The following is a 27,366-nucleotide window of genomic DNA, read 5'->3' as shown; positions in this document are numbered from 1 at the left end:
GGGTCATGCTTAAACACATAAGGGGAGAAAATGATCACCCACCCTCATGAAAGATGGAAATGTCCAACCTATTGATATTTCGAGCATGCTCTTATTAACCCCACACAGGTGTGAAAACCACACTCCCGAATCGAGAACACTTTCCTAATTTTTCATTTATTATCATTTTTTAAGTTATTTCCTGCGGAGGAGAGTCGAAAATAAATATTTGACTGTCTGAGTGGACAAAACATTTTTCTGATAGAACAGGCATTGAAATTTGAATGTGAGATTTCCTATACTGTAGACGTCAATTTCGCATCCTTAAAAAGCAGCGTTGGATGTTGAGTTCTCTGTTTTTTCTCCCCTTCCCGCTTTATTCGTTTGGTATACATCAGTAGTTGTAAGATAGCTTAGCTTTTAGTGTTTGATGAGATTGAGGTTATATGGGTTTTAATTTCAGGGAAGAGGGATTGAAGCCGATGGAAGATGTGAAGCTCAGGGAGAATGCTTATAAGATGGTGGATTTCATCGCTGATTACTGTAAGAACATCGAGAGCTTCCCTGTTCTCAGTCAAGCTCTGGTCACTTGCTACCTTTTTATTTGGAAGCAAGAAATTGATGGGTAATGTTCTTTTTTTGACAAACAAAGGTGGCTTCGTTGGTTTGTGGTTTTCAATTGTTTACTTTACTTTTACTGCATGTTTGAAATTTTAATATCTAATGAAAAGTATTTTTAAAGTCTCCAACTTCACAGTTGATTCTGGTTTAGTTTTTCCCGCCCACCCCCCCAAATTTAACTTGTTTGATTTTGGGCTTTCGAGGAGCTTGGATAAACTTTTTACCGGATCCTACACCTACCCATCCTGAATCATTGCAAAATGGTCTTGATGATGAATGAAGCGACTCAACTTTCTCATAATCATTTAAAGCTAAATATTCAGTAGATGATGCTCATTTTCAATCTTCTCTCTCTCTCTCTCTCTGATTACATTAGTTTACTATTTGAATTTATCTACTAGTTGAGTGTTTCAGTTTTTAAAATTTTGATTCTGTTGATGGGGATATATATCAATTAAGTAATAATTTTGTGTGTAGATTATCCAGGAGTAGATATTACCAGGGGTAACCATTGGCAAAGTCATGATTGCTTTGCATATTTTCCTTCTAATAGCAATACTACTGGGTTTTTAGGAGAAATGCTCAAGCTACCAGAAGATTTCCTTTCACTCGGTTAGGTTAAAAATGATTATATTTTTGCATAGCTTTACTGATTTTTTATTTATTTGTTTATTTTTTTTTTAAATGATAACAATAACATAATGTGACTTTGATAAAAAAAGAACATAGTGTGACTCAAAGATACTAACAAGTATAGTGTTTTAAGACATGACACTAACTCTAGGATTTCATCACCATGATGTTTAGTTTATTTTCTAATAATGTTGGTTGTTAAGAATGATTCCATCTCTGGCTTGTTGTTTGTTGCTGGGCATCATGCAATATTCTAGGTTGTCCTTCTCTTTAGTTTCTTGGACGTATCCAAAAAGCACATATAGATATCCTTGCGTCCATGTGGGATTTAGGTTCAATAGCAGATCAATGTCTTCCTGGCTGAAAGATTAGAGACACCCATGTAAAACAGAGACCCAGTATTTGCTGAAGAGAGTGAACGCATAACATGTACAATCTCATTCATTCAAAGCTATACTTAGGTGAGTGTTGCATGAAGCTTAGAACTTGAAATGAGGATAATCTTTGTTACTTGGACACTTCAAAAAGTAGGGTCATGCCCAAGTCTAATACTTCACCTTTATGTAACCTTACATGTTCACACCCTTGCACTGTAACATAGGAATAATATCAGTCTAGGTTGTAGAAAAACGAGAGCCTAAAACAATGCAGAAAACAATGGAAATCGCAAGTGAACAATCACGCAATGCACACACGAAGATTTACATGGCTTATCAAGATTGCCTACGTCCACACTGAGATGAGTTCTGCTGCACTATCAATGGAAAATAGGGTTACAACCACCTGTCTTCACACCTCTCTCAGATTGAGTACATAGAAAGAACAGTTGCTACAAATATATAGTGAAACCCTATCCAAGTAATTTACCAAAATACCCATAAAGCTCTCAACCTCTTAACGGCCCTTCAGAATCAGCCCACTTATGCAAGCGACAGAATACAAGACATCGTACTCCCAAGTCCCAACCATGGTTTAAAGTTTCTCCGCTACTTTATGATACCCTCCTATACGAATCTAAAAATTTAGCCGACCGATACGGCGACTGATACAGCGACCGATACTGATACTTTAACCCTTTATCTTTAGTATATTTTACCGTATCTCTGATACAATAGAACACCCTCCGATACGTATCTTAAATTTAGCTGACTGATATGGCGACCGATACCGATACTTTAATCCTTGCTCTCAACATAGGTTTAATGCCTAGAGACTGATAATTGGAGTTTGACTTGAGGTTGAAGGAGAGTATTCATCTTTTCTTCTGTGAACTGCTGGAAGTATGGGGGAAACTTGGAAATGGTTGTATTTCGGTTAAGCTAAAGGGCCTGTATGTTTTTCCTTATTCCACTCTTATAGTGGAAATTATTGACATGTGAAAATATTACTTTTCTAATCCTTCTTATTCATAGGAGAAAATGAGGATATGTATGGATTATTTTTCTTAAAACCAGTGGTGCATAGGACACAAATGCTCCAATGACTTATTTTTGGGATTATGAAATGCTCCAAGATGTTGTTCAGTGGCATGAAGTGAAATAAATTTCTTCTAAATTATGGTACTGTATAATGACAAATACACTCGGAAAACAAATAGGATATAAATAGATTTACAAAAGATAAAGAGTATGTGCACAAAAGATAGGGAGGAAATTGGCCACCCTATTTGCATGCCTCATTGCAAGAGAAGGCAGATGGTGAAGCAAAAGAACATGCATTTGATGATTATATTATTTCAGATCTCCCCTTCATCTCTTTTCCTTGTCAAAACAATGACACTGACAGACTTTATCCACTTATAATGTGTATTCCCTGTGAAATAGACAAAAATTTGCGGACTAGCTTATCTTATTTTAGTTTGTCACCTACCTAGTCATAGAGTTGCTTCAGAGTTCAGAATTTCCTTGTCATCTTGGAAGACTCTGCAAATGCTTCTATGTCACCTTATTTAGTCAAAGGTTCTATCGGGCTCTAGGCAGAAATATAGAGCCAGATGACACTATGACAGGGAATTAAAGAGAAGTGGTTCTAGGATTTATTCTGTGATTCAACAAACCTGCAAAGAACCTTGTTGCTAAACTACTTTTTTTTCCTTTTTTTTGGGGGTGGGTGGGTGTTTGGGTTGTGGGTTTGGCTATAAATACTTCATTACTTTCCAGTTAATCAATGTGTTGACTTAACTACTTGTTTTAATTTATCATCTCTGATTTCGAGGATGTTTAATTTCAACATTGTATTATTACACATCATGATCATCTTTCAAATCACTATCAGTTCTTAGTAGTGTTTTTGAGCTATAAATTCTTATCTGCTGCATTCATCGTATTTTAAGATGATACTCATCTGGTTAGTCACATAATGTCTATAAGATCTAATTATATTACCTATTGTTTAATTTCTTTTCCGAGGTGAGGGGTAGAAACATATTGTCTTAGTTGATTGTGAAATAGAACACGAGTATTTATCATTTTCAAATATCAGTTTCCCTTTCCAAAGTCAAGTTCTAGATTTTAGCCCAAGTTCCTGAAGACAAAGGAGTGTTGTAACATGGCTTTGTGTAACCGGGGTTTACCCTTGGGCCTGAACCATAAAACCGGGCAGGTTCGAGGGGTTCCTCGTTAGCACGAAAAAAGAAAAGAAAAAAAAAGGAGTGTTGTAACTTAGGATTTTTTTGGTACAGATTTTATTGGATATCTCTCCACATCTTTTTTCAGGTAGTGGGGTTGCTACTGTTTTTGTGATCCTCTATTTGGCCAAATGAGAGCTCTGTTTGTGTTCATTTTAGACATGAATCTGGCCCTGTCTAGACCTCAGACTAAAGACATCGGTAGATGCTGCTGAACTTGTAATAAATAGTTCTTTGTTAAGTAGTGGAGCAATATTCTCGTGCACTTATCCATTGTTGATCAATTTAGTTAATTTTACTTGCTGAATGAAAGTTTACTTGGCAATTTTTATGATATCAATTTCAAAGATATTACCTGTATGAACAGATTGCAGGAATTGATCCAGAGAACTGTACCGCTGAAAACAGACTCTTCTACGTGTCACACCCCGCCGCCTCTAGGCCAAGGTATGCGGCATTGGATACCCATATCCAGTTAGCCCAACCCTCTAGGATCACAGATACAGTACCCCAATCCGTAAATGCCCCAAAATCACAACTAAAATCAGAGTACACGTATAAGATTTGTAAACTTTACTCTACTACTGGTGATTCACTAAATGATAATTACCATATACCAAAATTCATCTGAAAATAAAGAAGTCATGTTCATCCACAAGGTGTCTCGCAGACACAAGCCTTACCATTGCCACCAAAGTCCCAAGCAGGCCTCTGCATTGGTTCCACCATCTAAAAAGGGTGCAACAAATGAGGTGAGCTTCCACGAAGCCCAGTGAGGGGTAACACACACACAAGCAATCATAACCATCCAAGAAGATGCAATAGCATAAATATCCATGCCCAACCACATCAATATGAATGTAATTATATGAATGCAATGACATGATCCATTTATTATCAAACAATTTCTAAGTCCAAAGGGGGTATAAGTTCTACTACAACATAGGTGTTATCTTCAGTCATGAATGTACGTTATCAGTCCCCAGAGATACAAGCTAGTTGCGGGTCAGGAGCGTGCCGGTTTCGGAGCCGCATCATTACCCGGCAAACCTTTATTAATAACCCTCCCATAATACCACTACATCGAATCCAATATCGCATGTAGGGTATACCCGTCACCGAATCAAACATCGCGTGAGGGTCTGTCACGACGCTGGCATTTGGGCACCTCAGTCACCGGAAATCATCCCCAACCACGGATCGTCGGACTAGAGGATTAGCCAATACATAAACCCCTATTGGCATGGGTTGTAGCCCCAGGGTGGTTATCCTAGCCCAATGCATTCTAGTATGTCACAACACATTTCAATCATACTCACACACACACACACACACACACACACCCTGAGCATGCAGTGCCGCCGGCACTAATCGTTGGCCACCCTGCACCCCAGTCTCCACACACACACTCACACACACACACACACTCACCCTGAGCATGAAGTGCCGCCGGCACCAACCATTGGCTACCCTGTAACCTAGTCACACACACACACACACACACCCACCCTGAGCATGCAGTGCCGCCGGCATCAACCATTTGCCACCCTGCACCCCAGTCACATACATACACACACATACACCCACCCTAAGCATGCAGTGCCGCCGGCACCAACCATGGTCACCCTGCAACCCAGTCACACACACACATATGCACAATCATGATCCACATTCTCATGCCACATCAACACTTTCCACAAGGAACGAGGTAATAATAATATGCAAAATGACATGATTCACCCACGTATGCGATACGATGCAAGCATTCCATAAAAGCATATAAAATCCCCTCACCTCGAGTTCTAGATGGCGGTAGATAGTTGATGGTTTCGTGTTGCGTGCTCCCGTCACTTCTTTGTTCCACTCCTAGGACACATAGTGTTTTTAGGTTATATGGTTATCCATAAGGGAGTGGGACACTAGGACCCGTACTCCAATAAAAGGATTAAAAATTAGCTTTAAAATGGTTCACCGGTGGATGCTCACCTGTGGATGATCATCTGCCGGTGAGTTCACCAGTGGACAAATCCGAAAGGGATGCAAATCCTGCAATATTTTGACCGGTGAATGGTCCATGCCTTCACCGGTTGGCCAGCGACCATCAGCCGGTGAAGTTGAAACCGGGGTTTTCTTGCCCAGATCTGCCCCATAGGCCTTGTGGCCCCTTTGTCTGATCGTGTGTGTGTGTGGTTTCAAGTGTAGTGCCATTTCCAACTCCATTTCTCCCTCTTTTGTATGGTTTACAACTTAGGTTTTGTGATTTTAGGGTGGGTTTGCATGTAGGTTATACACACACACATCACCTAGCTTGAGTTTAGTGTAATTGGTGGGTTAATTTACATAGAGTCATAAGATATACTCAAAGCCCCATTTTTCAAATCTAGGTTAACCTAAATTGAGGAATATCGGTTGGGGGGGTTCATGTAGTGACCATCAATTGCTTGTGTGATCACTCAAATCAATTATTTGTGTTTAATTTCATTTTTCCCTACCTAATTTTGGGTTTGGGATAACTAGCTGTAGAGAACTTGGCAAATTCCCAAATCCTAGGGTTTTGGGTTACCAAATTTGGGGCTTTTCATGTAAGATGCTTCCACACTCAATGGTGAATGATTAACTTGCTTGATTAGGTCCCTCACACCAAAATCCCCCATTCAACTTGTAGATTGGGTATGTGGGTAGAGGGATTTTGATTTGGATTTTTCCCCAACCTAGCCTAGGTCAAGATGGGGTATGAGAGAGAGAGAGAGAGAGAGAGAGAGAGAGAGAGCGAGAGAGAGAGAGAGAGAGAGAGAGAGAGAGAATTATCTAAATGGTAGAGAGAGGTACTTACCTTCAATGGTAGGTGCTCCCTTTGCTTCCCTCTTCTTCCTCCTCCCTTGCCTTCCTTCTCCTCCTCCTTCTTCTTCTTTCTCCCTTTCCTTGTTTCTGTTTTGGTAGGAGAAGAAATGAATGGTAAGAGTCCTATTTATAGCCACTTAAGTCACACTAAGGGCTGTTTGGGGAATTAATGGGTTTTTACCCAATACCGAGTTATTCCGCTATTCGGCACTAACGGGCCCACCTTAGGGTGTCTGGATACATTAATCTATTCCCCAATAGGTTGTCTCAACTATTAGGGGTGGTTTGATGTGCACGGGTGCGAAGACCCGGGTCCCACGGCAAAATAACCCGATTTCAACCAGTATTCTCACCGGAGGGTGTTCACCGGTGGATGCTCCATCAACCGGTGACCATCAGCCGGTGAAGGCTGAACTGGTCACCCTTGTGAGGAAATGGGTCCTTAAGTTGAGTGGGGCCTTCTCAAGGTGTTTTCAGTCTGTGGGCTTCACCTCTTGGTACATTTCACTAACAAGGTTCGGAGAAATTCTCTTCAATGGTAGAGTACATACCTTAACTCCTTCAGTGGTTTGTAGTCCTTTCATGTAATGAGCCGGTAAATCCACAAGTTACTAGTGGTTGTCACCCGGGTTGCATTGCCTATGTCTAAAAGTTTTAATTAGCTCGGGTTTTTGGGCATGGGTGTAACACTACAAATTATGCTTTTTTTTCTTTTTTTCCTGATGCACTTAGTGAAGCCATCTCAAAAGACATTGCAGCTGGTCTAGTTCCATTTTTCTTTTGTACTACAGTAAGAAAAACCATAATATTTACATTATTGGCATTTCTTTGTTTTCCGTGTTTCCTTAGTTCATGTATTCCTTTAATTCTCTCACTTGTCAATGTATTTCTTGTATTTCTTCTACTAACTCATACTGATCATATGTGAAATTTTGTCTCCTCAAATCAATAATGTTCTTTCATTGTCCTATGAAATTTGTCACTCATAGAGAGGTCGTGTGTTTTGACTGACCGGAGTGCTAGCTTAAAGGGAAGTTCCACATGACTGTTGTACGACCAGCTATGATATATGGGATAGAATGTTGGGTAGTAAAGAAGTGTCATTTGCCCAAAGAACTATCATATAGAGAAGTTATGTGTAGCAAAGATGGGGAAATTACAATGGATGTGCAGCAAAACTAGAAAGGATAAAGTAAGGAATGAATGCATCAGAGCTGATTTCGGAGGCCTTGATTAATGACAAGGTCATCTTCAACGGAGGCCTGGGGATGCTCTAGTAAAGATTAATGATATGATTACGATTCGAGGAGAAAGATCCAGGTGCAGGCCTAAAATGACCATAGGAGAAGTTGTGAGGAATGACATGCATAGACTAGGTCTTGAATCCATGTAGCCAACCCCATTTAGCAGAGTTTATCCTTGCTGGGCAGTGCCTCTTTCTTCGTACTTTCATTTCTTTGTCTTTTCTCTTTTATCATTTCCTATTTTCTTACTTTCTTCATTTCTCCTTTTCTGTTTGGACCTCAGTTTTCCCTACTTTGTTTTGCACGGATCCTTGTAGCCGACCCCATTAAGTTTGGAAAAGGCTGAGTTTGTTGTTGTAGAGAGGTTGTGTGCTGCACGTGATGCTATCAGGCTAAAGGAGAATGTGAAAAGGAGGAGGAGGAAGCATGACAGCAAAGAGCAAAAAAATTGTGGTTAGTCATCTTCTAGTGAAAATCTTTACAAGAGAATAGTGATAACATATGTAATAAAAGTTGAAGAACAATAACAAAGTCATTGCTAATGTGTTACATCTGGATAATAGTTGCTTTTGTGAGGCTTCCCACAAGATATGGAAAAAAAAAATTGATGTCTAAGAACAATAAAAATATTACGATAAGAGGCTTATTTTTGCTCTGTCATGTATGCTCCTTTTTCTTTGGGGTATATTTTTGTTGCCTTGTGCTTCTCAGTTCTTACTTGATCCATCATAGATTAATTTCAGATTGCATACCCATCTAGACCCAGCAATTTTATCCCCTTTGGCTTATGGTATCATTTTCAGATGGTGCATGCTTCTGAATGACTACTTGTACAAAAATGTTGAAAGAATACAATTGTTGGAAATATACTACAGGATGGCTGGCAAGGCTGAGGTAAAACAGCATAGCCTAGCTCATGAACAATAGGGTCTAAGTTGCAACATCCCCACCCCCCACCCAAAGAGAGAGAGAGAGAGAGAGAGAGAGAGAGACCATGTAAAACAATTCAAACTTGGGCTAAAACTCTACTGTAAGAGCAAGTTGAGAAATTAATGTCTTCTAGGTTATAGTTAGAAAATAAATAAATTCATATACAGAACAAAATGACTGAGAGCCTATTGAATAAGACAGACAATTAGGAATGAGATAGAGCTTTAGGATATTACCATTTCACACTCCTTATTTGGACGTTCATGGATACACCCTTCATGTTATTTGTGGATGATGAGTCATCTCCCAGGTTTAGAAAGCACTGCCTGAATCTTGTCTGATTTCAATTTTGGACCCAAATTTGAACATTTTCCCAGACTAAATAGCTGCTTGGGCCATGAAGTTTGATCCAGCCAGCTCAAGCTGCAAGTCTTTCTAATTTGACATGGATGCTACTCATTTTGATGCTTGGTCTTTGTTTCCTAGTTATACACATTGGACTGAAGGTTTCCTCATAATTTATCCAATATTGCATGTTGCTGTTGACCAATTGAGGTAATGATATCTCCACGTTTGTTGCCGACCCCATTAATTTGGGATAAGGTTTTGTTGTTGTATATCTCCATGTTTATGGTCATTAAAAAGGACGTACCCAGTGCACAAGGCCCCGCCACTTCAGGGTCTAGGAGGGTCATAATGTACACAGCCTTACCCCTGTTCCACGAAGAGGCTGTTCATGCTGTTACTATTTTCTGGGGAGGTAATGATATCTCCATGTTTGTGGCCATTACACTGTCACTATTTTCTCTCTAGGTAATGCCCGTCTTTCCAGTTTAGTCACCAGGTAATAACTTGTCTTTGAGAGGATTATATAGCCATTTTCTTTTCCTTCCTGATGATTCAACTGTTTTCATACGGATTTCAGTTGTTCTCATCTGCTCTCATACTATCTTTTTTTTATCTGTTTATCTCAAACTAATGCCTTCTATTGGTTGCTGTTGGATTTTTCTAAGGGTGGACCTTGGTGCAATGGTTTAGTTGTTCCATTGTGACAAAGTGGTAATGGGTTTAAGTGAGGAAACAACCTCTGTGAAGCAGGGGTAAGGCTGCACACATTATGACCCTTTCTAGACCCCTCAGTGGCGGGATCCTCGTGCATTGGGATTTGGGTATGCCCTTGTTTTTTTACAACTGGATTTTTTTGAGTGGGCATATTTTTTTTTTTTCATTACCAAAGAAGAGAAGGAAAGAATATAGAAAGGGGGTTCCAGGGGGGAAACTAGCTACAAAGAAACAAAACAGCCAAACCCTCTCATAAGGAGGGACAAGGGTTGTAAAAGGGAAGGGGGCAAACTCCAGGACACAACAACGAGTCTGTTTAGTGGGGAATCCCTTACAGGGAGGTGGCCGGTGGGGGAGCAAAGCTAGCTTAGAACTAATATCAAAGTAGATGGCGTTCCAAATCTTGTCAAAGGAGCGGGAATTGGAAGTCTATCTTTGAAGATTGCGTTCCATCCAAATGTGGTTAATGGAGGCACAAAAGGTGAGCTTGCCGGCGGTTTCACAAATGGAGTTCACTGCATAAGTCATATCAACCCAGATCCACTCTCTTTGAAGGGGGAGGATCCTTCTACTGATAGGCCAATAGTTGCGGAGGAATCTCTTCCAAATAATTGAGGAGAAAGGGTAGTAGAAGAAGAGGTGGTTGACATCTCTATACTGTTCCAACACAAACAACAAGAGGGGGAGACTTGGATGTGCTTATAGATGAGGAGGGACCATGCAAGGAGGCAGTTGGGAGGGTGCACCATAATGTAAATCTATGGCAGGGAATGAGGCCTTTGAACCAAACAATCTTGTGCCAATGAGCTAATGTACCTCTTGATCTTCCGAAATTCCAAGCTGAGGATCTGAAGATGTATGACGGAGAAGGAATCCAAGTTACTCTAACCTCTCTTCTACGATGACTAGGGGGAGGGGGGGGGGGAGGGCAGCCCATAATGAAGTTAGCAGGGGGGATTTTTTTTTTTTTTGCGGTGGGGGAGTCCTAGTCACCATTGGAGATGATGGCAGCGACTGGGGAGTCGCTACTCAATACGGCAGTGTAAGCAGCCCTTGCACTCACAATAGACGAGAGAACTCCCAAAGGGTGCTAATTATCAAGCCACAGAGAAGTAGAAGTACTGTCATCAATGCAGGAAGTGATGTCTCCAAGGGTGATAGGTCTGGTATTGAGGATCTTGCGCCAAACCCAAGAGGCATCAGGGGGATGGGATGCAGACCAAAAGGAGTGGGCATCTATTAACCTCTCTAGTTTTGGGAATTATGGGTGTAGGAAATTAACAACTTGGAGTTTTAATGTTTTTCCTTCACCTGAAATAAAATTTCATTTCAGAGTAAAAGTCTGATTTTCAAACTTCTGGTATTTGCAGGGCAGCCTAAGGATTCAAATGTCAGCCAAAAGACAGACTTCTCAACTACTGATATTTGTCTTGAAATTTTCTGTTGGCCAAAAGCTTGCTTAGCGGTATCATTGCTCTTTTCACCACTAGTGCTGCTGCTGGAAGGAGAGCATTGGCCATTGAGATGGTTTGATCTTGAAGAATTTCTGGATACTTTTTCTGTATCAGTATTTCTCTAAGAAAGGAAATCTTTGAAATTCGTTACTGTTAGTCATCCTTGCATCAAATTGCTACACAAATCAAGGATGCTGGTAACCTGGGATAGAGTGTTATATTTGCTAGATCTAAAACTGGTCCCGGTAGTGTGTTTCTTCTTGAACAAAATGCAAAACAAGACACTTCTTGTGGATTTCTGTTTCCCCAGGAGGGAAGTTAGATCTATCATCTTTCCTGAATGAAAGATGCCCTCATTTCTTTGTAGAAAAACACAGGAAAAAAATGTGTACAGTTTTGGGTAGTAATAGGGTTATAGGGCATGTTGGCTTCCTTTGAGATTTCTTACATGATTGTTGGGCTATGGGGAAGGACATTTTTATCCAGGAATTTTATGATGATGGATACAAGGAGTAAATAATAATCCTACATTTAATGTTTGTTGCCAAGAAAAACAGGACAGCATAACTGAAGGATAATGATTACCACCCAATCAGCCTTATTTACAAAGTCTTCACCTTGCGAATGAGAGTTAGTGCTGGAGGAAGTCATATTGCTAAAAGGGTCAGTTGTGAGGGGAGACAAAATCTGGGTGGAATTCTTATAATAAATGAGTTATTTGATTAAAGAGAGGCACCTCTTTAGGGAAGCCTATAAGATTGAAGTGACTGGATCTTTCTGAGCTACATGATGAGGGGAGAAGATTTGATGTCAAGTGGGGAAACTAGTTGAAATGCCCTTCTGCTTCCCGTTTGCAACTTAGAGGACTGCATCATAGAAAAGTGATCCATTATGGGGCTGCTACCTTGGCTTCCAGTTGCAAAATGTTCGTATAGAAAGGGTTCTGCCTTGGAGTCCTGTCAGATTTACCTGACCCACTTTCTCAAGGAATTGAGGAATATGGGTTGCAGAGTTTTGAGTTTTGAATTGTACTTGTTTATTTCTTCATTTAAGTTTCTTGACTTATCATGTTTACTGATGTCACTGGGCCTCCCTGGGTCTATCTGCTGGATTGACCTTACATCCTTCCTGTTGGCTCAACTTCTGGATCAGCTCTTAAACATTCTTTTGCAGTTAATGAAAAATGAAAATGTTATTTGTGACCAGGCCAGACTCTTGTAACTACTCAACTTGTTCCTCATTTTGACTTTGCATAATTTATACCTTTCATGCCGCCCCCCCATCCCCCACCCCCCCCCAAAAAAAAAAAAAAAAAAAAAAAAAAGTCCATATTCTTCATGGTTTAAAGAACTAAAAACATGCCCAAATTGTGGTTTTGATGATTTGAAACAGGAAGTGCCTTGCTTCATCATTCACAAGGGGGCTCTTCTGTTGTAGGGAAAACAAAAAGATTAAAAAATCTTGTGAGAGGAAATCATTTCCAGGTAATTTGATGTCATCCAGAGTAAATTAGTTTCACTCATTTTAGTTTTCCCCTTAGTCACTGAAAAGTTATCTAGAAATTTAAGCAAAAGAAGGGGGTAGTCTGAACATGAACATTTGTCTGCACAGATTGTTGTGCCTTTGATTTTGCATTTGTCTGCTTTCGCCTTTATTTCCCATATGATGATCAAGAACGCAACGATAAACCAAACCGTGAATAACTTGATGTTGTAAAACTCATGTGGAAAAAAATATTCACATCTCATATAGTGAGCTTAGTTGCGACATGAACTTCTGTTTCACCAGGTTCACATTTGCATGATATTTGTTGGAAATGGCTCTTTTTCTTTTTTCTTTTTTAAACCATTTCAAATAGGTCCTCTTTGGAAAGTACATTCTACGTTGTGGCGTGGGAGTTCTATTAACAGACGAGAACCATGTAAAAGCAGCTATGAAAGTGTTGCAAGATGAGACCATCAGCTTGTCAGGGAGGTTCTACAGTGAGTAAAGTAGTTTTTCTCTGCTCATTCATTTACTGGCTAAAATTATTTTTTCTATATCTAGCTGCAACAAAGATTGACAAGGAGAAGTGGTGTTTTAATTGGTCAAATGGCGGTCCCTGGACCTGTAGCATCCTTGAAATTTATTGGTCAGGGAATATTTGGTAGGAAGAACTTTTTGCCAAGAAAACAGTGACCTGCACCAATAATTCTAATTAATAAAAAGAGGTAAAATAGAAAAAATGAATTACATTTGATATCAATCTAGTTATGAAGTGCATCTTTCTCTTATAAAAATCTTCATCCTCCATTGGGGGGGGGGGGGAACTCCATTTAGAGCCTCATTATATCCTTGTTGCTAAGTGATTCACTTAACCATGGGAGAAGAAGTGTCTTGTTTATTCAAAATATAGAGTAAGACATACATTCTTTTATATCTGACACTGATTGTCATCAACTCTTATGGGAAAAAAGAAGTCATCATTTCTGACCTCTCAAATTTAAATACCCATTCTGGTGGTTCAATGACAAAATCACACATTTGACATTTGAATGTTGCTCAACCAGTGTAATTTTTTTTCTATACAATAGACAACCAAGTGATGTTTCTTTTTTCCACCCTTAAATATTTAACATATTACTAACATTATGTAAATTGGTATAAATTAAGTTTCATAAACTATGGCAAACAGAATAGAGGTTCATCATGTTACATAAAACAATTTGATATATATAGTGTGTATTATAAATATTTTATGCAAATTCAATTTCCGTTTTGAAGCTGAAAAGCAGTAATGTATAGAATAAACATTAATAGTTTCTGGAGACATGGATCCGACATCATTTAAGGCCTGGGACTATATGAGCCTTGTCCATTTCAGATTCATGTACCCTTGACCACTTTGACCGGATCTAGATCTAATTTTTTTCTGTTTCATACCTTTAACTTGATGATTATGGGAAACAGGCATTGCTTAACTAATGTAGTATTTTTTTTTAACAAATATTGACATGGCCAAGGTTTCCAAGATATACTGACTCATTACTTAGGCCACATCTTTCCCCAGGTTGGCCCCTCAATTCCATACTCAGTGCATCATGTAAGCCCTGGATGCAGTAAGGTTTCTGAGCCAGCTGCTCACCTATCATGTGCATAAGAGGCTTTGGCTTCGAACTAGCCCAATAGACCTTCAGAGTTTGGCTTGGATGGGATTTTCACCTAGCCTGATTTACAAAATTAATTTCAGTCCTGGACTTGCTGGCCGGTTATTTGGACATGAAAATCTAAGCTTAGGAGGCACATCGGCCAATTTTTTGTCCAATTGTCATATAATTGGCCTGGTCTAGAAGTACACCGGATTATCTGGGATCTGGCTCATTTAGAGTTCATTGCAGAATCATGTGGCTTACAATGTTTTCTTGATATATTTCATGTCTTCTCCCATTATAGTGGGGAAATGGATCAATATCAGATTGCTTGGTCCAAATAATGCAGCAGTTGAAGAGATGGTTATAATTCAGATAGATTTATTACTACCACTGCTTGAATTAAGTCACAACTCGAAATTAAATTCATTCTAAACAGCCCCAACTTTTTAACCAAATGAACACTTATTCATTTTAACAAGCCAATTTTGGCTACAGGTTTTGATATGCCGGTGAGTCTGTGGACAAAATGACAGATTGAGATTTGTTCACAGAGAAAGCAAAGACTTGTTAACTAACTCAAAACTTGCTCAGTAGAAGGAGGTCAGAAGACTTGGGAAGCTTGGTTTGCTGGTTGCAAATGCCGCATCCATGGTGGCATGGTTGTCATCCAAGTTCCACAGTCCTCCGCACTGAAAGTCATCATTCAAGGTCTCTGGGGCAGAGACATCACTATTGAACATGAAAGAGAGTAGACATTGTTCCTCAGAAGGGTTGGAATACATGGAAACCATCTCCTGCCTCACTTGGTCCCTATGCTCACTCTCATCAAGTAGAGACATGATCTTTTTCATATCAAATTGGTTTTGTTGCTGTTGTTGCTGCTGGTGTTGTTGTAGCTGCTGCTTTTGCAGCTGAAGCTGTTGTCGTCTGAAGAGTCGAGTTTTTGACTTCTCAGAGTGTTCTGATGCAGATTTTCCTTTCTTCTTGAAATGGGTCCTCCAGTAGTTCTTGATCTCATTGTCTGTTCTCCCAGGTAAGCTCCGTGCAATTGTTGACCACCTGAGAACAACATATTCTTCTTCAGCTATATGGTTTATTTATTTTGTTGTTCAATTAAGTGTAGATACTAAAGTATGAGAAACAATCCATAATGGACCAGTTTCTTACTTTAAAAACTTGGAATAAGAAACAATTGCCTTACCTGTTTCCCCACCGGGCATGAAGCTCTAGAATGATATTCTCTTCATGTGGAGTTATCTGTCCTCTCTTGAGGTCTGGCCTCAAATAATTCACCCATCTCAGCCTACAACTCTTGCCATTCCTTTTCAGCCCTGAACCCAACAAACAAAAAGAAGAAATTAGTAAATTATACAAAGTTGTGCTAAAACAACTAAAAAGGAAAAAAGATTGTTCACTTGCATAAATGGTGCACAACTGAGCCAACTCAATTGAGTTGACAACTGAGTTGGGAAACTAAAGATGTTTTCAGTAGTTAGTTGATGAGTACCTGCAAATCTTGCCACAGAGTTCCATCTTCCCTCTCCATGCAACCTGACATATTCAATGAGCAATTTATCCTCTTCAGCAGTCCAAGGACCTTTCCTCCAACCCTCTTCTATGATTCCCCAACCCAAGTGTCCTGCCATCACTTCCACAATCATGTACCAAGCTTCCTACCCTTTTATCAGAGTTTGAAGTTTGGCTTCCTAGTTGTATGACATTAATTTGTGATGCTCCTCCATATTTATATCTCCATATTCTCCACCTCATCCCATCAGTCAATTAACTGTCCTTGTCAAATGATCCCTAGCAATCTCTTATCAAAGAAATTTACATAATTAAATAAATAAAAATTAAAAACAAAATCCAAGTTGATCTCCTCTCCATCTCATCAAGTTACCAAAATACCCCTCTATAATCGTATTTCTTCTGAGGAATTATCAAGTGTTACTCCATGACGTATGATATTATGATGCATGGATCAGCACTCACTGATGGTGACCCACTTTGCATTAATGTTAAATCGCATTGGAAAACTTAAAAAATTTTATAAATTTGATTATTTTATAACTAGAGGGAATGTTCAGTACTAGTTCCCCTGGTTCACCTATGCTATCAATGGATCCAAACCCTAAAAAAAAAAAAAAAAAGGTCCAGACCCTGAAATTGTGGTTTTACAACTTGTGTGTGCATCTGCCCAAGTTAGTATACAGGGGAAAACAGAGCCTATGAGTTTATTAAAAGACTATGACATGTATTAAGATTTGAGGATCTTTAGGACTACTTAATAATGCCAACACATTGGGTGACATTCCTGAAAGAGATGAAATCACTTACGTTATAGACTCTACTGAATCTAAGATAGACAAAAGGGAAAAGAGAAAGTCAAGACTATGGTATAGTTTAGGGCTTATGTCATGAAGATACTATGAAACCAGCAACCCTTCGTCGCCTCGTAGCTTCGAAATTAAGAGCAAAAGGTTGCATATAAGCCAAGAAAAACCCTAGTGGGCGGTTGATGTTTTTTCTTGAAAACAACTATAACACCAATGGTTATCCCACATCTGTTTGATTAATTACAATTTCTTAATTGAATGCTTAGGTGATTGATTCTGGGTAATCCTCATTTAATCTTTTGTTTATTAAGCACTGTGCTTTTAGAATGCCATTTTTGGTTATTGGGGTATTAAAATATTCTGAATAAGATGACACGGGCAGGACACGTGTTGTTTATTTCCTTACTAGAACAAACACGCATGGCTTTGTTTATTATCTGATTCTATCCTTCAGAGTTTGTACGGATTGATGAATAAGAAACTATGCAAAAGGAATGGCTTATCATCACAGACATGTTAATGAGGTGAGTTGTCTTAGTTAAATGACAATGTTTTAGTGGTTTATAATAGTTTCTATTGAGTCTACAAAAGGGGCTAAAAGGAGATCACATGGGGCTTCTCACATCTTTTAACCTGAATGAGTCTTTCTCTCTTTGTACTCATTTTTAAAAGCCAATGCCAATGACATACCACTAGGTTCCAGAAGCTTTTAACAATTGAAGCTTTTAAGCTTAAAATATCTTATAGGGTGAGCTCTCTTAAACCCATTTGTTTTTTATAGGGTAGGCAATCTGAGAATAAGATTGAGCTTAGCTATCATCTTAGTGTTGCGTTACAGAACATAAGCCATTTAAAAGCTCTAAGGACTTGACTGTGTTTGCTTGAACTTTGACTTTGACCATACGTGTCGTCAATAAATCCACACGCTTGCACCGGCCGGGAAATGATGTTTGATCCAATCGCGAAACAAAGCTGTTTGTCCAATTGAGATATAGAGTCAAACACTAATCTTGATTATCTCATTAATTTAAACCATATTGATCACTTAGAGATAAGGATTTAGTGGGCAACCAATGGATTTTCTCTTTTTAGGGTCTAAGATTCAAATTCTTCAGTTTGACCACCCTACCTGTCATGAAACATGAAAAAGGGCTGAGAGATGATAATGGTTGAGCATGCTTGATACAGACCAGTTTGAGCTAAAAGATCAAGAAAACAAAGTTCTTGCCCATTTAAGGTGATCATGAATGGCTGAGATGCCTTATCATCAAAGAGGTGTACAGGGGTCAAACAAAAGTCTCTCTTCTTCACCAAGTCTTGCCATGCAATAATGCCCTTGAGGCCAACAAAATGAACTTCCCACTCAACCAAAATATCTCTTTCTTCAACCAAACATTAGGGATGTTTATGTTTGTATTTCTTTAACAATACCCAACTGTGATGGATGCAATTAAAGTGGGTAGGCTCCATGGATATGCATTGTGCAGTGCTTGGTGAGTTTGACTTGGGGAAGGGATTCCAAATACTCTGGTTGTTAGGTCACTTGTGACTAATCTTTGAGTTGCAATGATGAATATGTTTTAACTTGAAGATTCAGTTCCAGTTCTTCAGTTCTTATCTAGGCTATTTGTTCCTTCAATCCTTCTAACAGGGTTGGCAATCTTGCTCATATAGCTATACTTTGAGAATGAGATCACCTACAATCCTGAAACTTAAGCACTTGATAGCTGGAACATTGGTTTACTTGGACACCTTTAATCTTCAAATAGGAGATGCTTCTTTCCATTAGAAAAATAAAAAAAAAAAGGCGAAAGGTTCGGCCGTGCACTGTGTACGGTCCTGTCCCCCCTCTCACAAGAGGGGATCTCGAAATGACTAAAAACCCCGACGCTTCGTTACGCGGCCATACATGGAAAATCCTCCCAACCCCAACCCCAACCCCAAAAAAAATTAAAAAAATTAAAAATTAATAAATAAAGGATGTGCTTCTTTGTTCTTTATCCTCAGATATTTTGCTTAATGAATGTACACCGTGTACATCCATTAAGGAGACTCTGGGTTTAGTCTCAAATTTAGATATATATTCTGTTCTCAAATTTAGATATATATTCTGTTTTGGTGCCTTTTGTGCTATCACTGTCACTGTCGCTTTCTTGCTGCAGTTTGGGTTTGGGTATTTAAGTTTGGGCCATTTGTGGGTCTCTTGGTCAAGGAATTAATGGTCCATGACTTCAACACAGTACATTGAGCCGAAAAGTGTAAGCTCTGTTTGGAGGCAAGGAAAATTAAAAGGAAAGTAATAACTGTTAAATCTAAAATAGAACTTTTGCAATCATTACTCTATATATTTGTATAAATTATTTAAATTTCTTATCATACTTAGGCCCTCTTTGATATTATTTTTCTTTTTTATTTTTATCTATTTAACAAAAATCATTAATGAAAATCATTTTTTATCAAAACATAAAAACAGTTTGGTAACTACTTGACAAAAATGATTTTTTGTGAGAAATAGTTTTGTATCTCTATGTGCAGAATAGTTTTTTCAAGAAATGGGTAAAGAAATTCCCATCACCCATCTTTTTTATAACTCAAAATAAGAAAGAGTTAAAGTCGAGTGCAAAAATAACTGAAAGTTTGGTTTTTGTGTTTTACCAATTTTTTTTTTAAATAGAGACAAGCTCCATAAATGATACCAAATGCAACCAGAACCATTTTTGTGAATAAAAATCAAAAAGAAAAATGATACCAAAGAGGGCCTAGTAATAACACTTTTTTGACGTAATTTTAGTTTATTTATTAAATTTGATAGATTTAGATGCAAAGTAAAGTGAATTTTTTAATCAAACGTGGAATGACTCCACATAATTTTATAAGCTACTTCAATTTCTTACCATACTTAGTAATAGTACCTTTCAGATGTAATATTATTTTACTTTTCAAATCTAAAGATTTAGATGTAAAGTCCAATGAATTTTTTAATTAAATGTCGAATGATTTGGAGTTAGTAATATAACTAATTATTACAAAAGACGCTTTTTAGATTTAAAAATTTTCCCTTTCCTTCCTTCTTTTTAATTTCTTTTTGAATCAAATGGAGCTATAGGTATTTTTTGAAATTACCTTGTGGCAGGTAAGGTTTTAAACCTGCCTCAATTTGGTTGGACCCGGTATGACTCAATTGGACTCAACACATATAGAATTAGGGTTACATCAGAATCAGCCAATGTGATTCCGAATGGAATCAATCCATCTGCCAATTCTGATCCTATTTTTAGAACAATGACAGTAGGGAAAGAGAAGATGAAGTGGAAGACTATATGCAAGTATAAAGCTTAAATACTCTTCCAAGGAGGTTTCAATAGCCTTCAGTGCAACCGAATTCTCACTAAGTCTAGATCACATGCCAATTGCATGTTTCATGCCTTTGTAGCTATTGAGGCTTCATTAGATTAGTCTTGGGTTAGTAGAGTAATTAACTCTCTTTAATACCTTAATCACACTTTATCTTGTTGGTACCAGATGGCAAGGCCTCGTCGATACCTTGACACATGACTCATGCGCCGATGATCCATTTGACTAGTTGTGTTCAAATCAATCTTTAAGTTTTTAAGCAAGAATATAATCTTATATGGCAAAAGTAATTTTTGTTTTCACTGTGGTTGAGAAATTAGCCACAAGGGTATCATTATTCCTTTTGTTCTCTTGTCAATGGGTAAAACAAAAGTTGTGCCATACAATTGAAATAAGCACCCAAATTTAATTTATAAGATCATATTATCAAGTCATTGCTCTACACTATTGAGAAACAAATTAGGATAATGGTTTATGGTATATGCATTAGTTAAATTCGGTTCTTGATAAAACAATTATCAATTGCCCATATTGAATTGAGGTAGGATATGGATGTAAGTTTTCACCATAATCCCAACATGTGATTATGCATAATACTAAGTCGTATAATGATTCTTGGCAATAAAAATATGGCAAAAATTTTCCTCCAGCCATTAAGAAGAAGGAAGTCGTGAAGTGACCATGTGATTGGATTCTTCATTTATCATTACACTCTCACCTCTATTTACAGAGTTGAAACTATCCTTCCTTTAGACAAAATCATTCTTTATTTCACCCAAAAAACCAGGTGAAATAAGATCCGTCTTAAAAATACTTGCACCCATCCATGTATAGAATTTATGAGAAAAGTTGAAAATTCTATGATAAAATACTAAATAATAGAAGGAAAAAAGATAACTAGATGATCATGACATGACTTAATTATGTGGACCTATATTCTCCAATTCCCCATTAAAGAATCTATGCTTTAGAATACCCAACGAAAACAATTAACATTAAGGCAAAGGTTTATCATGACATCAATGTACAAAAAAAACTTCCATGCCACATTAGTAGACGCGGAAAATAGTTCTATATAAGAAAGATCAATTTGGTGCGAAGAAAAAAAAAGTGTCAGTGCGGGATCCATTGATTAGAATATAAGACAAAAAAATCCCCACACTGACGTCAAGAGAATCTCCTCCCTTAAACTTATTTATATCATAAATCCCCCAAGATCACATAATATATTGAAAAGCAACTATCACATGACCTTTTTTGGGAAAATACTTTCAATATTTTTCATAAAAAAAAAAAAATGTCATTTATTTTTCTTTGTTAACATGCGATCAATATGTCACTATCATTTGTTTAGCAATTTATAGAAAAGTATTGCATGTGAAGGGTACATAATTATTACTAGAATTAGGTATAAACAAAGTGTACGTGTCAAGTAAATCAACAGTCAATTGCAAACCTAGATGCTCACGCTTCTTCTAAAATAAGGCAAATAGAAACCTAAAAGGCAGAATGGTCCCTATGCCCAAACACAATGGGGGGGGGGAATGACAGCCCCACCCCTCATAAAAGGTGAAAATCTCACATTTGTTGATGTTTCTATTAGGTTGTGTTTGGTAGTCAAGAGAAGAAAAGGAAAAGAAGAGGAAAAAGTATCTCTTTGCACTTGGTATGTCTTCATCCAAGAGAATATTCAACTTTTGAAATTCAAAATTCAAAATTCCTCTTAGACTGTGTTTGGTAGCCTAGAAAAAAAAAGAAAATAGTACACTTTTTGTATTTTTTATTTTGTATTTTTTTCCTTAGGTTAAGAATTTTTCTTATAATTTTTGTACTTTTTTCCTTTAATTAAGAATTTTTCTTTGCACCTGGTATGTCTTTATCTAAGAGAAGATTCTCTTTTTTAAATTCAAAATTCCTCTTGAGAATTGTGAAATTTTCTTTTGTTACCCCAAAAATTTTGTTGCCAAAAACACAAGAAAACTTGAAAAAATATAAAAAGATAATAAGACAAAAAATGAATGATTACACAATGATTTCCTATGTGTATATCTCTCTCTTAAAATTCAAAAATTTTTGAATTTTTCTTTTCTTTTCTTTTCTTTTCTTTGCTTCTCTTGATAACTAAACATACATACTCTTTTTATTTTCTCACAATTTCTTTTCTTTTCTTTTCTTTTCTTTTCTATTCTAGGTTCTTTTTTATTTTCTTTTCTTCTCTTGGCTACCAAACATAATCTTAGGAATTGTGAAGTTTTCTTTTGTCTTATTTGAAAACATAATAAGACAAAAAATGAATGATTACACAATGATTTCCTATGTATCTATCTCTCTCCTAAAATTCAAAATTTTTTGAAATTTTTTTTTTTTTCTTTTTTTCCCTTGGATACCAAACATATAGTCTTTTTATTTTCTGACCATTTCTTTTCTTTTCTTTTCTTCTCTTGACTACCAAACATAGCCTTAGTATTACCATTGATCCCTTGCTGGTGCAGAGGCCATGGTACCTCTTAAGAAAAAACTTTATCAGTCTAGTGTTGCCTATGTCGACACATAAGATCAATGGAAAGACATACATGAATCTTTCACACCTATCTATATCTCAATATAAAAAAATACCAAAATTCCAGATCGAGGAGATTCTTTCTCCCATAAAATAATAACAATATTATCATTTTTCTTTCACTTTTTTATGGTAGGACAACCTTTGGAAGACTTCTCCCTAAAGGGATGATGTGACCATCTAAGTAGTACGTTGATATAGGCATGAATCATATTCTAAATCAGACACATGTCCAATTGATAAGGTAGATAGCTTAAATGACTCAGTTTGTTTTGGCTTCTCTTCTTTAACTTTCATTTCAACCATTTTTATTTTATTTTTTTTTTTCAAAAGAAATTGACTTCTTAGCCATTTTTGAGGACTTTATCCCCTCAAGCATGTATGAAGTGACTTGAACTACATATCCACTAAGTTGCTTATGATAATTTCAATCACTAAATGAGTATTATTAAAAATAGAAAAAATCTTCTTGACATCTTATATATGAGGTGTAAATTTGTGTTCTTTCTTTTTTGTCTGTAATTTGACGTTTACGTGTCAAAATATGGGTGCGTAACCTAATTTCACTCTCTTTCTCCCACATGGAAATGATCCAAATGTCTCTTCTATATCAGTCTTTCCATTGGTTGAGCTCCAACTAGCTCCAAAAAACTAGTGAGCACTAAAAAACTAGTGATATATCGAACACTCTTCCTATGATAGGTTAATAACTTATTCAAATTTCAATCAAAAAGAAAATGTAATATACTTTCAGATGAAGTTAAAATAATCCTTGTCTCATTATTATGAAGTCTAAGCGGTGGGTGGTGGTGGTGATGGTGGACGAGGAGGAGGGGAGGGAGTGGTAAAGGAGGACTGTGGTGGCAAAGGCAATGGGAAGGGATGAAAATGGGCATAGGCTTGGTGGAAAAAGAAGTGGTCGCAAGGGTGGTGGTAGATGAGGATGGTGGAGCTTGAGATGTGATGAATAGGCATAATCCAATAGAGGGAGAGACTAAAGAACCAACAATAGTATCATCAGGGGTCACAATGTGAGAGAGAGAGAGAGAGAGAGAGAGAGAGAAGTTCCCAAAATACACATGCTTACATCAAACCAGATTCCAATTTTACCACTAACTTTACCTAAAAAAATTATGATAATACTTTTTATTTGGGTCAAGGTCCACATTGGGCAAAAAGTGCCCACATATGATATTTCAATTTTATTGCTGCCTTATACTTGTGGAACAGGACAATAAACATTTTAAACTAGTACAATTTGTGTTCTAACAAAAAAAGATACCAACAAAAGTGTTGATCAGCCACCCATTTTAAATTTTGGCTCAAGTATTGATAGATTGATAAATATATACAGACATCTCTTATAAGAAGCAAACTTCCTGTATTATATATTTTTGTGTAAATTATGTGATGGCTTTCTAACAATGTGTATTTCCATCATCAAAGTTATCATACTGATTTCCTAAAAATAGTTTTTTATACCCTAAATTAAAAATTCAATCAAAGGAAAGGGTTCTCTCAGTAAGCAAGGTACTCTACACCCTTTCATATTGATTTTTTTCATCATTATTATTTTTGTAAAAACACATATAATAATCCATGTGAGGAAGCGCAATCTATGCCTTAGGCTTAGAGAGCCTTTTTCCATTCAATTAAGCCTAGAAATTGCCAAGTTTCCCGCTTGAAAATCATAGACAAGAACTTATTGAATCCATTGTTTGGGCTCATAACAAATTAAAATGGATAATTTATAAAGCCACCCCCTAGAGAATGCCACAATTAGAGAGACACCCTTATATAATACCAAATTACACTTGCACCCCGTGCCATCAGTTGTTAAATGAAGAGTTGAAATAACGGTTGTACCCTTTTGACTAAAACAAATTATCAGTTCATATTTTACCCAAGTCCCTCATTACCCTTAAACTCCACTCACCTTCACCGTGGAGTTCAAGGAGGGTTTCCTTCACACAGGAAGATGCGGCACAAACTTTGGGTAGCCACTCATCGTCACTCGTTACTGTCGGTCGCCACTGCTCTTCATGAAGAGTAAAGGCTTCGGATGAAGAGTACAATTTCGATTTGGGGATGGAGGTTTTTTTTTTATTGATTTAGGGTTAATATGGGGTTGAGGGTATATTAGGTACTTCACTTTTTAGAAGGGTATTTTGGTATTTATAAAAAAATATATCAGCTGATATCAACATTTGAGGTATATTCCAAAACAGTGACTGACAACAAGGGGTGCGAGCGTAATTTTGTATTATGTAGAGGGTGTCTCTCTAATTATGAAATTCTCTAGGGGGTGACGTTGTAAATTACCCAATTAAAATTAACTCTTGCAATTCAGCCTCAAGCCTAGAGCATCATACAAGGGTGTGCTATAGGGTCACTCATTACCTTATGGATGGAATTGCCACAACATGGGTGTCCTCTTAGCAAGAATTATTTTTAATGCATCTTTTATTGATTGAAGTTAAATTAGTTAATCACCAATAAATCTTTGTTCTAACTTCTAATGATTGGGTGATGAAGTTCATTGAAATCCTTTTCCCTTTACTCAATAAAAATATAAGTAAGAAAAAAATCAATAGATAGGAAAGTTTGCATTTTTAGAGTTGAAATCCCCTAATCATGATAATTTCTTTTTCAAATCAGTTGTAGCTGCACACCACAAATGGCTCATGAAGAAGAAGAATAGTAGAATAAAATGAGTGATACCTAACCATATTCTAAGAGAGACATAATTGATCACATTAGTATTGATAGCTTCGCCACCTACGGAGTTTAAAGAAACTAAAGGAGCATGAGTCATATGTTTCACGGAATGCCGTTCTTGCCAAGGTTGTATGACTTTTTTCAGCCTACTCAAGTCCAACCAACGTTAAATCGCTGAATCAGATATGAGATCAACCTCCATCAATTTCTATTCTAATAGGATCAAAATCGATTGAAAATCGATTCAACCAAAACTCTAGAAAATAGGATTAGGAAGAAACTAACATATAATATACTTTGATATTTTAAAATATTTTAATTTTTATTCAAAAACTGTATAGATATTTTACAGATTTAAAAAAATCTAAATGCATTTTTCCCCATTTTATTCTGATTGGCTCAACTGCAACCAAGAAGAAATCTTCCATAAATCAATTTTACCATGTAGTAATAAAATTGTATGAGACAAATTTTGACATGTATAAAACCTACAAGTGGGTTATAGGATTCAAGTTAAAAAAACAGCCTTTTCATGAAGTAGGGTTGGACTATCCCTCCCAAGAATACTCCCATGTTGAGTTTAAACTCAAAACAGAATTTACCATCAAATGCTAATATAACATTAAATAATTATAAAATTTAAACCAATAAAATGTATGAAATAATAAAAAAAATTAATATGTATCAATAAAAATTATGATATCATCCTTCTCTCTGACACAAATAAATGTAGAACAGTATTTAATTGATCCGATCAGAAATCTTTTTCTAGATTAATATTTAGACGTAAATAGACAGACAAGGACTACTTCTTTCATTGAGTTAGGGCGTATACATTTGATACGGGATCCAATCTCTCATGATCTCTACACTCTTAAGAAAACAAGTTCTTACTTTAAAAAATAAAATAATCCATTATCTCGAAAGGGAAGATGAAATATTTGAGCCAATAGTGAAGGGGTATGAATTAACGAGAATATTTTAATTTTCTTTTAGGATCTTTAATTTCTTATCGAATTATTAAGATTTTTTTTTTTGGGTTAATGCTCCCCATCTCTCTTAGAGAGAGAAATAAAATTCTTTTTCTCTTTAATTAAGTATATTTTTTTGAGTTAATTTTAAGTTCTTTTCCATAAGTCACGATAAAAGAGAATCCCTCGACCATAGCTTTTGAATGCAAGAAAGGATGAAAGAGAATCTCTTAACCACAATTTTTGAATACAGAGAAAGATAAAAGAATCCCTTGACCACAACTTTCGAATGCAAGAAAAGATATCATGTAATAGAAGAAATCATTATTGAATTCATCAAGTAAAGAATGTTTTATTAAGTTTTAAGAACCTTAAGATGGTGGCTGAACCCTTCGCAACGAGAAAAGACTTTCTTCACCGTCTTCACCAGAGGCCCTGACTACAAAAATATCTAAGCTTTGAACACGTTTTCATTGAATAGATTCGAAATTGTTAAAGAAGTTTAATTTAGGGCCAGTAAATTACATCAACCATTCTTTTTCAAATGGTTAAAGTAGTAAAGACCTTATATTAAACATCCACCACTCTTTTCCGAAATGGTTAGGGTCGAATCTTGAGAGTGAAAAGAAAAATTTTTGATTTTATTTATTAATTTTTTTAAGATGGATATCCAAGCTTTCGTTCTAACTAATTCTGAAGTTAGATACAAATTCATACTAATTCCATAACCGCATAAATTTAATTATACTAATACAGAATAAGACCTATTCAACTTTTATTGAAAACAATAAACACTACGTGTAAGTCTTAAAATAAATAAATAAATAAAAAATACTAAAAAAAAGAACTAAAACAAAAACACTGTATTAGTGACCCCAAAGAGATAAAATGAGTCAAACTCAAAAC

The 27,366-nt window shown here is 36.8% G+C and overlaps 2 protein-coding genes across 7 annotated transcripts; one reads left to right on the top strand and one right to left on the bottom strand.

The window, feature by feature from the left end:
• Positions 1 to 15,733, top strand: LOC122063958. 6 transcript variants are annotated; one of them, XM_042627645.1, is made up of 5 exons: positions 1 to 108; positions 443 to 604; positions 12,783 to 12,874; positions 13,249 to 13,372; positions 15,017 to 15,733. In XM_042627645.1, the coding sequence occupies exons 1-4, from the start codon at positions 47 to 49 to the stop codon at positions 13,341 to 13,343; spliced, it is 411 nt and encodes a 136-aa protein (XP_042483579.1). In that variant the 5' UTR covers positions 1 to 46; the 3' UTR covers positions 13,344 to 13,372; positions 15,017 to 15,733. The 6 variants fall into 6 exon arrangements, with proteins under 6 accessions (XP_042483579.1, XP_042483583.1, XP_042483582.1 ...); XM_042627648.1 differs by lacking the exon at positions 1 to 108 and adding an exon at positions 125 to 265; XM_042627647.1 differs by lacking the exon at positions 1 to 108 and adding an exon at positions 139 to 322.
• LOC122063950 (myb-related protein 305-like) lies at positions 15,109 to 17,157 on the bottom strand. Its single transcript, XM_042627637.1, has 3 exons — positions 16,029 to 17,157; positions 15,723 to 15,852; positions 15,109 to 15,580 (listed from the first exon to the last, which is right to left on the bottom strand). The coding sequence occupies exons 1-3, from the start codon at positions 16,180 to 16,182 to the stop codon at positions 15,109 to 15,111; spliced, it is 756 nt and encodes a 251-aa protein (XP_042483571.1). The 5' UTR covers positions 16,183 to 17,157.
• Between the last annotated feature and the right edge of the window lie 10,209 nt (positions 17,158 to 27,366).

This window comes from Macadamia integrifolia, unplaced genomic scaffold, assembly GCF_013358625.1.
Source record: "Macadamia integrifolia cultivar HAES 741 unplaced genomic scaffold, SCU_Mint_v3 scaffold1497, whole genome shotgun sequence".
Lineage (NCBI taxonomy): Eukaryota > Viridiplantae > Streptophyta > Magnoliopsida > Proteales > Proteaceae > Macadamia > Macadamia integrifolia.
This window is presented reverse-complemented; position numbering and strand designations above follow the sequence as displayed.

Bases quoted from the DNA above. Each gene is read 5' to 3' on its own strand.
- LOC122063958 (XM_042627645.1), top strand. From the start codon at position 47: ATGAAAGATGGAAATGTCCAACCTATTGATATTTCGAGCATGCTCTTA. The intron at 605-12,782 runs GTAATGTTCTTT...GATTTGAAACAG, and splicing joins TGGAAGCAAGAAATTGATGG to GAAGTGCCTTGCTTCATCAT. The intron at 12,875-13,248 runs GTAATTTGATGT...CATTTCAAATAG, and splicing joins TGAGAGGAAATCATTTCCAG to GTCCTCTTTGGAAAGTACAT.
- LOC122063950 (XM_042627637.1), bottom strand. From the start codon at position 16,182: ATGATTGTGGAAGTGATGGCAGGACACTTGGGTTGGGGAATCATAGAA. The intron at 15,853-16,028 runs GTACTCATCAAC...TGTTGGGTTCAG, and splicing joins CTCTGTGGCAAGATTTGCAG to GGCTGAAAAGGAATGGCAAG. The intron at 15,581-15,722 runs GTAAGGCAATTG...TGTTGTTCTCAG, and splicing joins CATGCCCGGTGGGGAAACAG to GTGGTCAACAATTGCACGGA.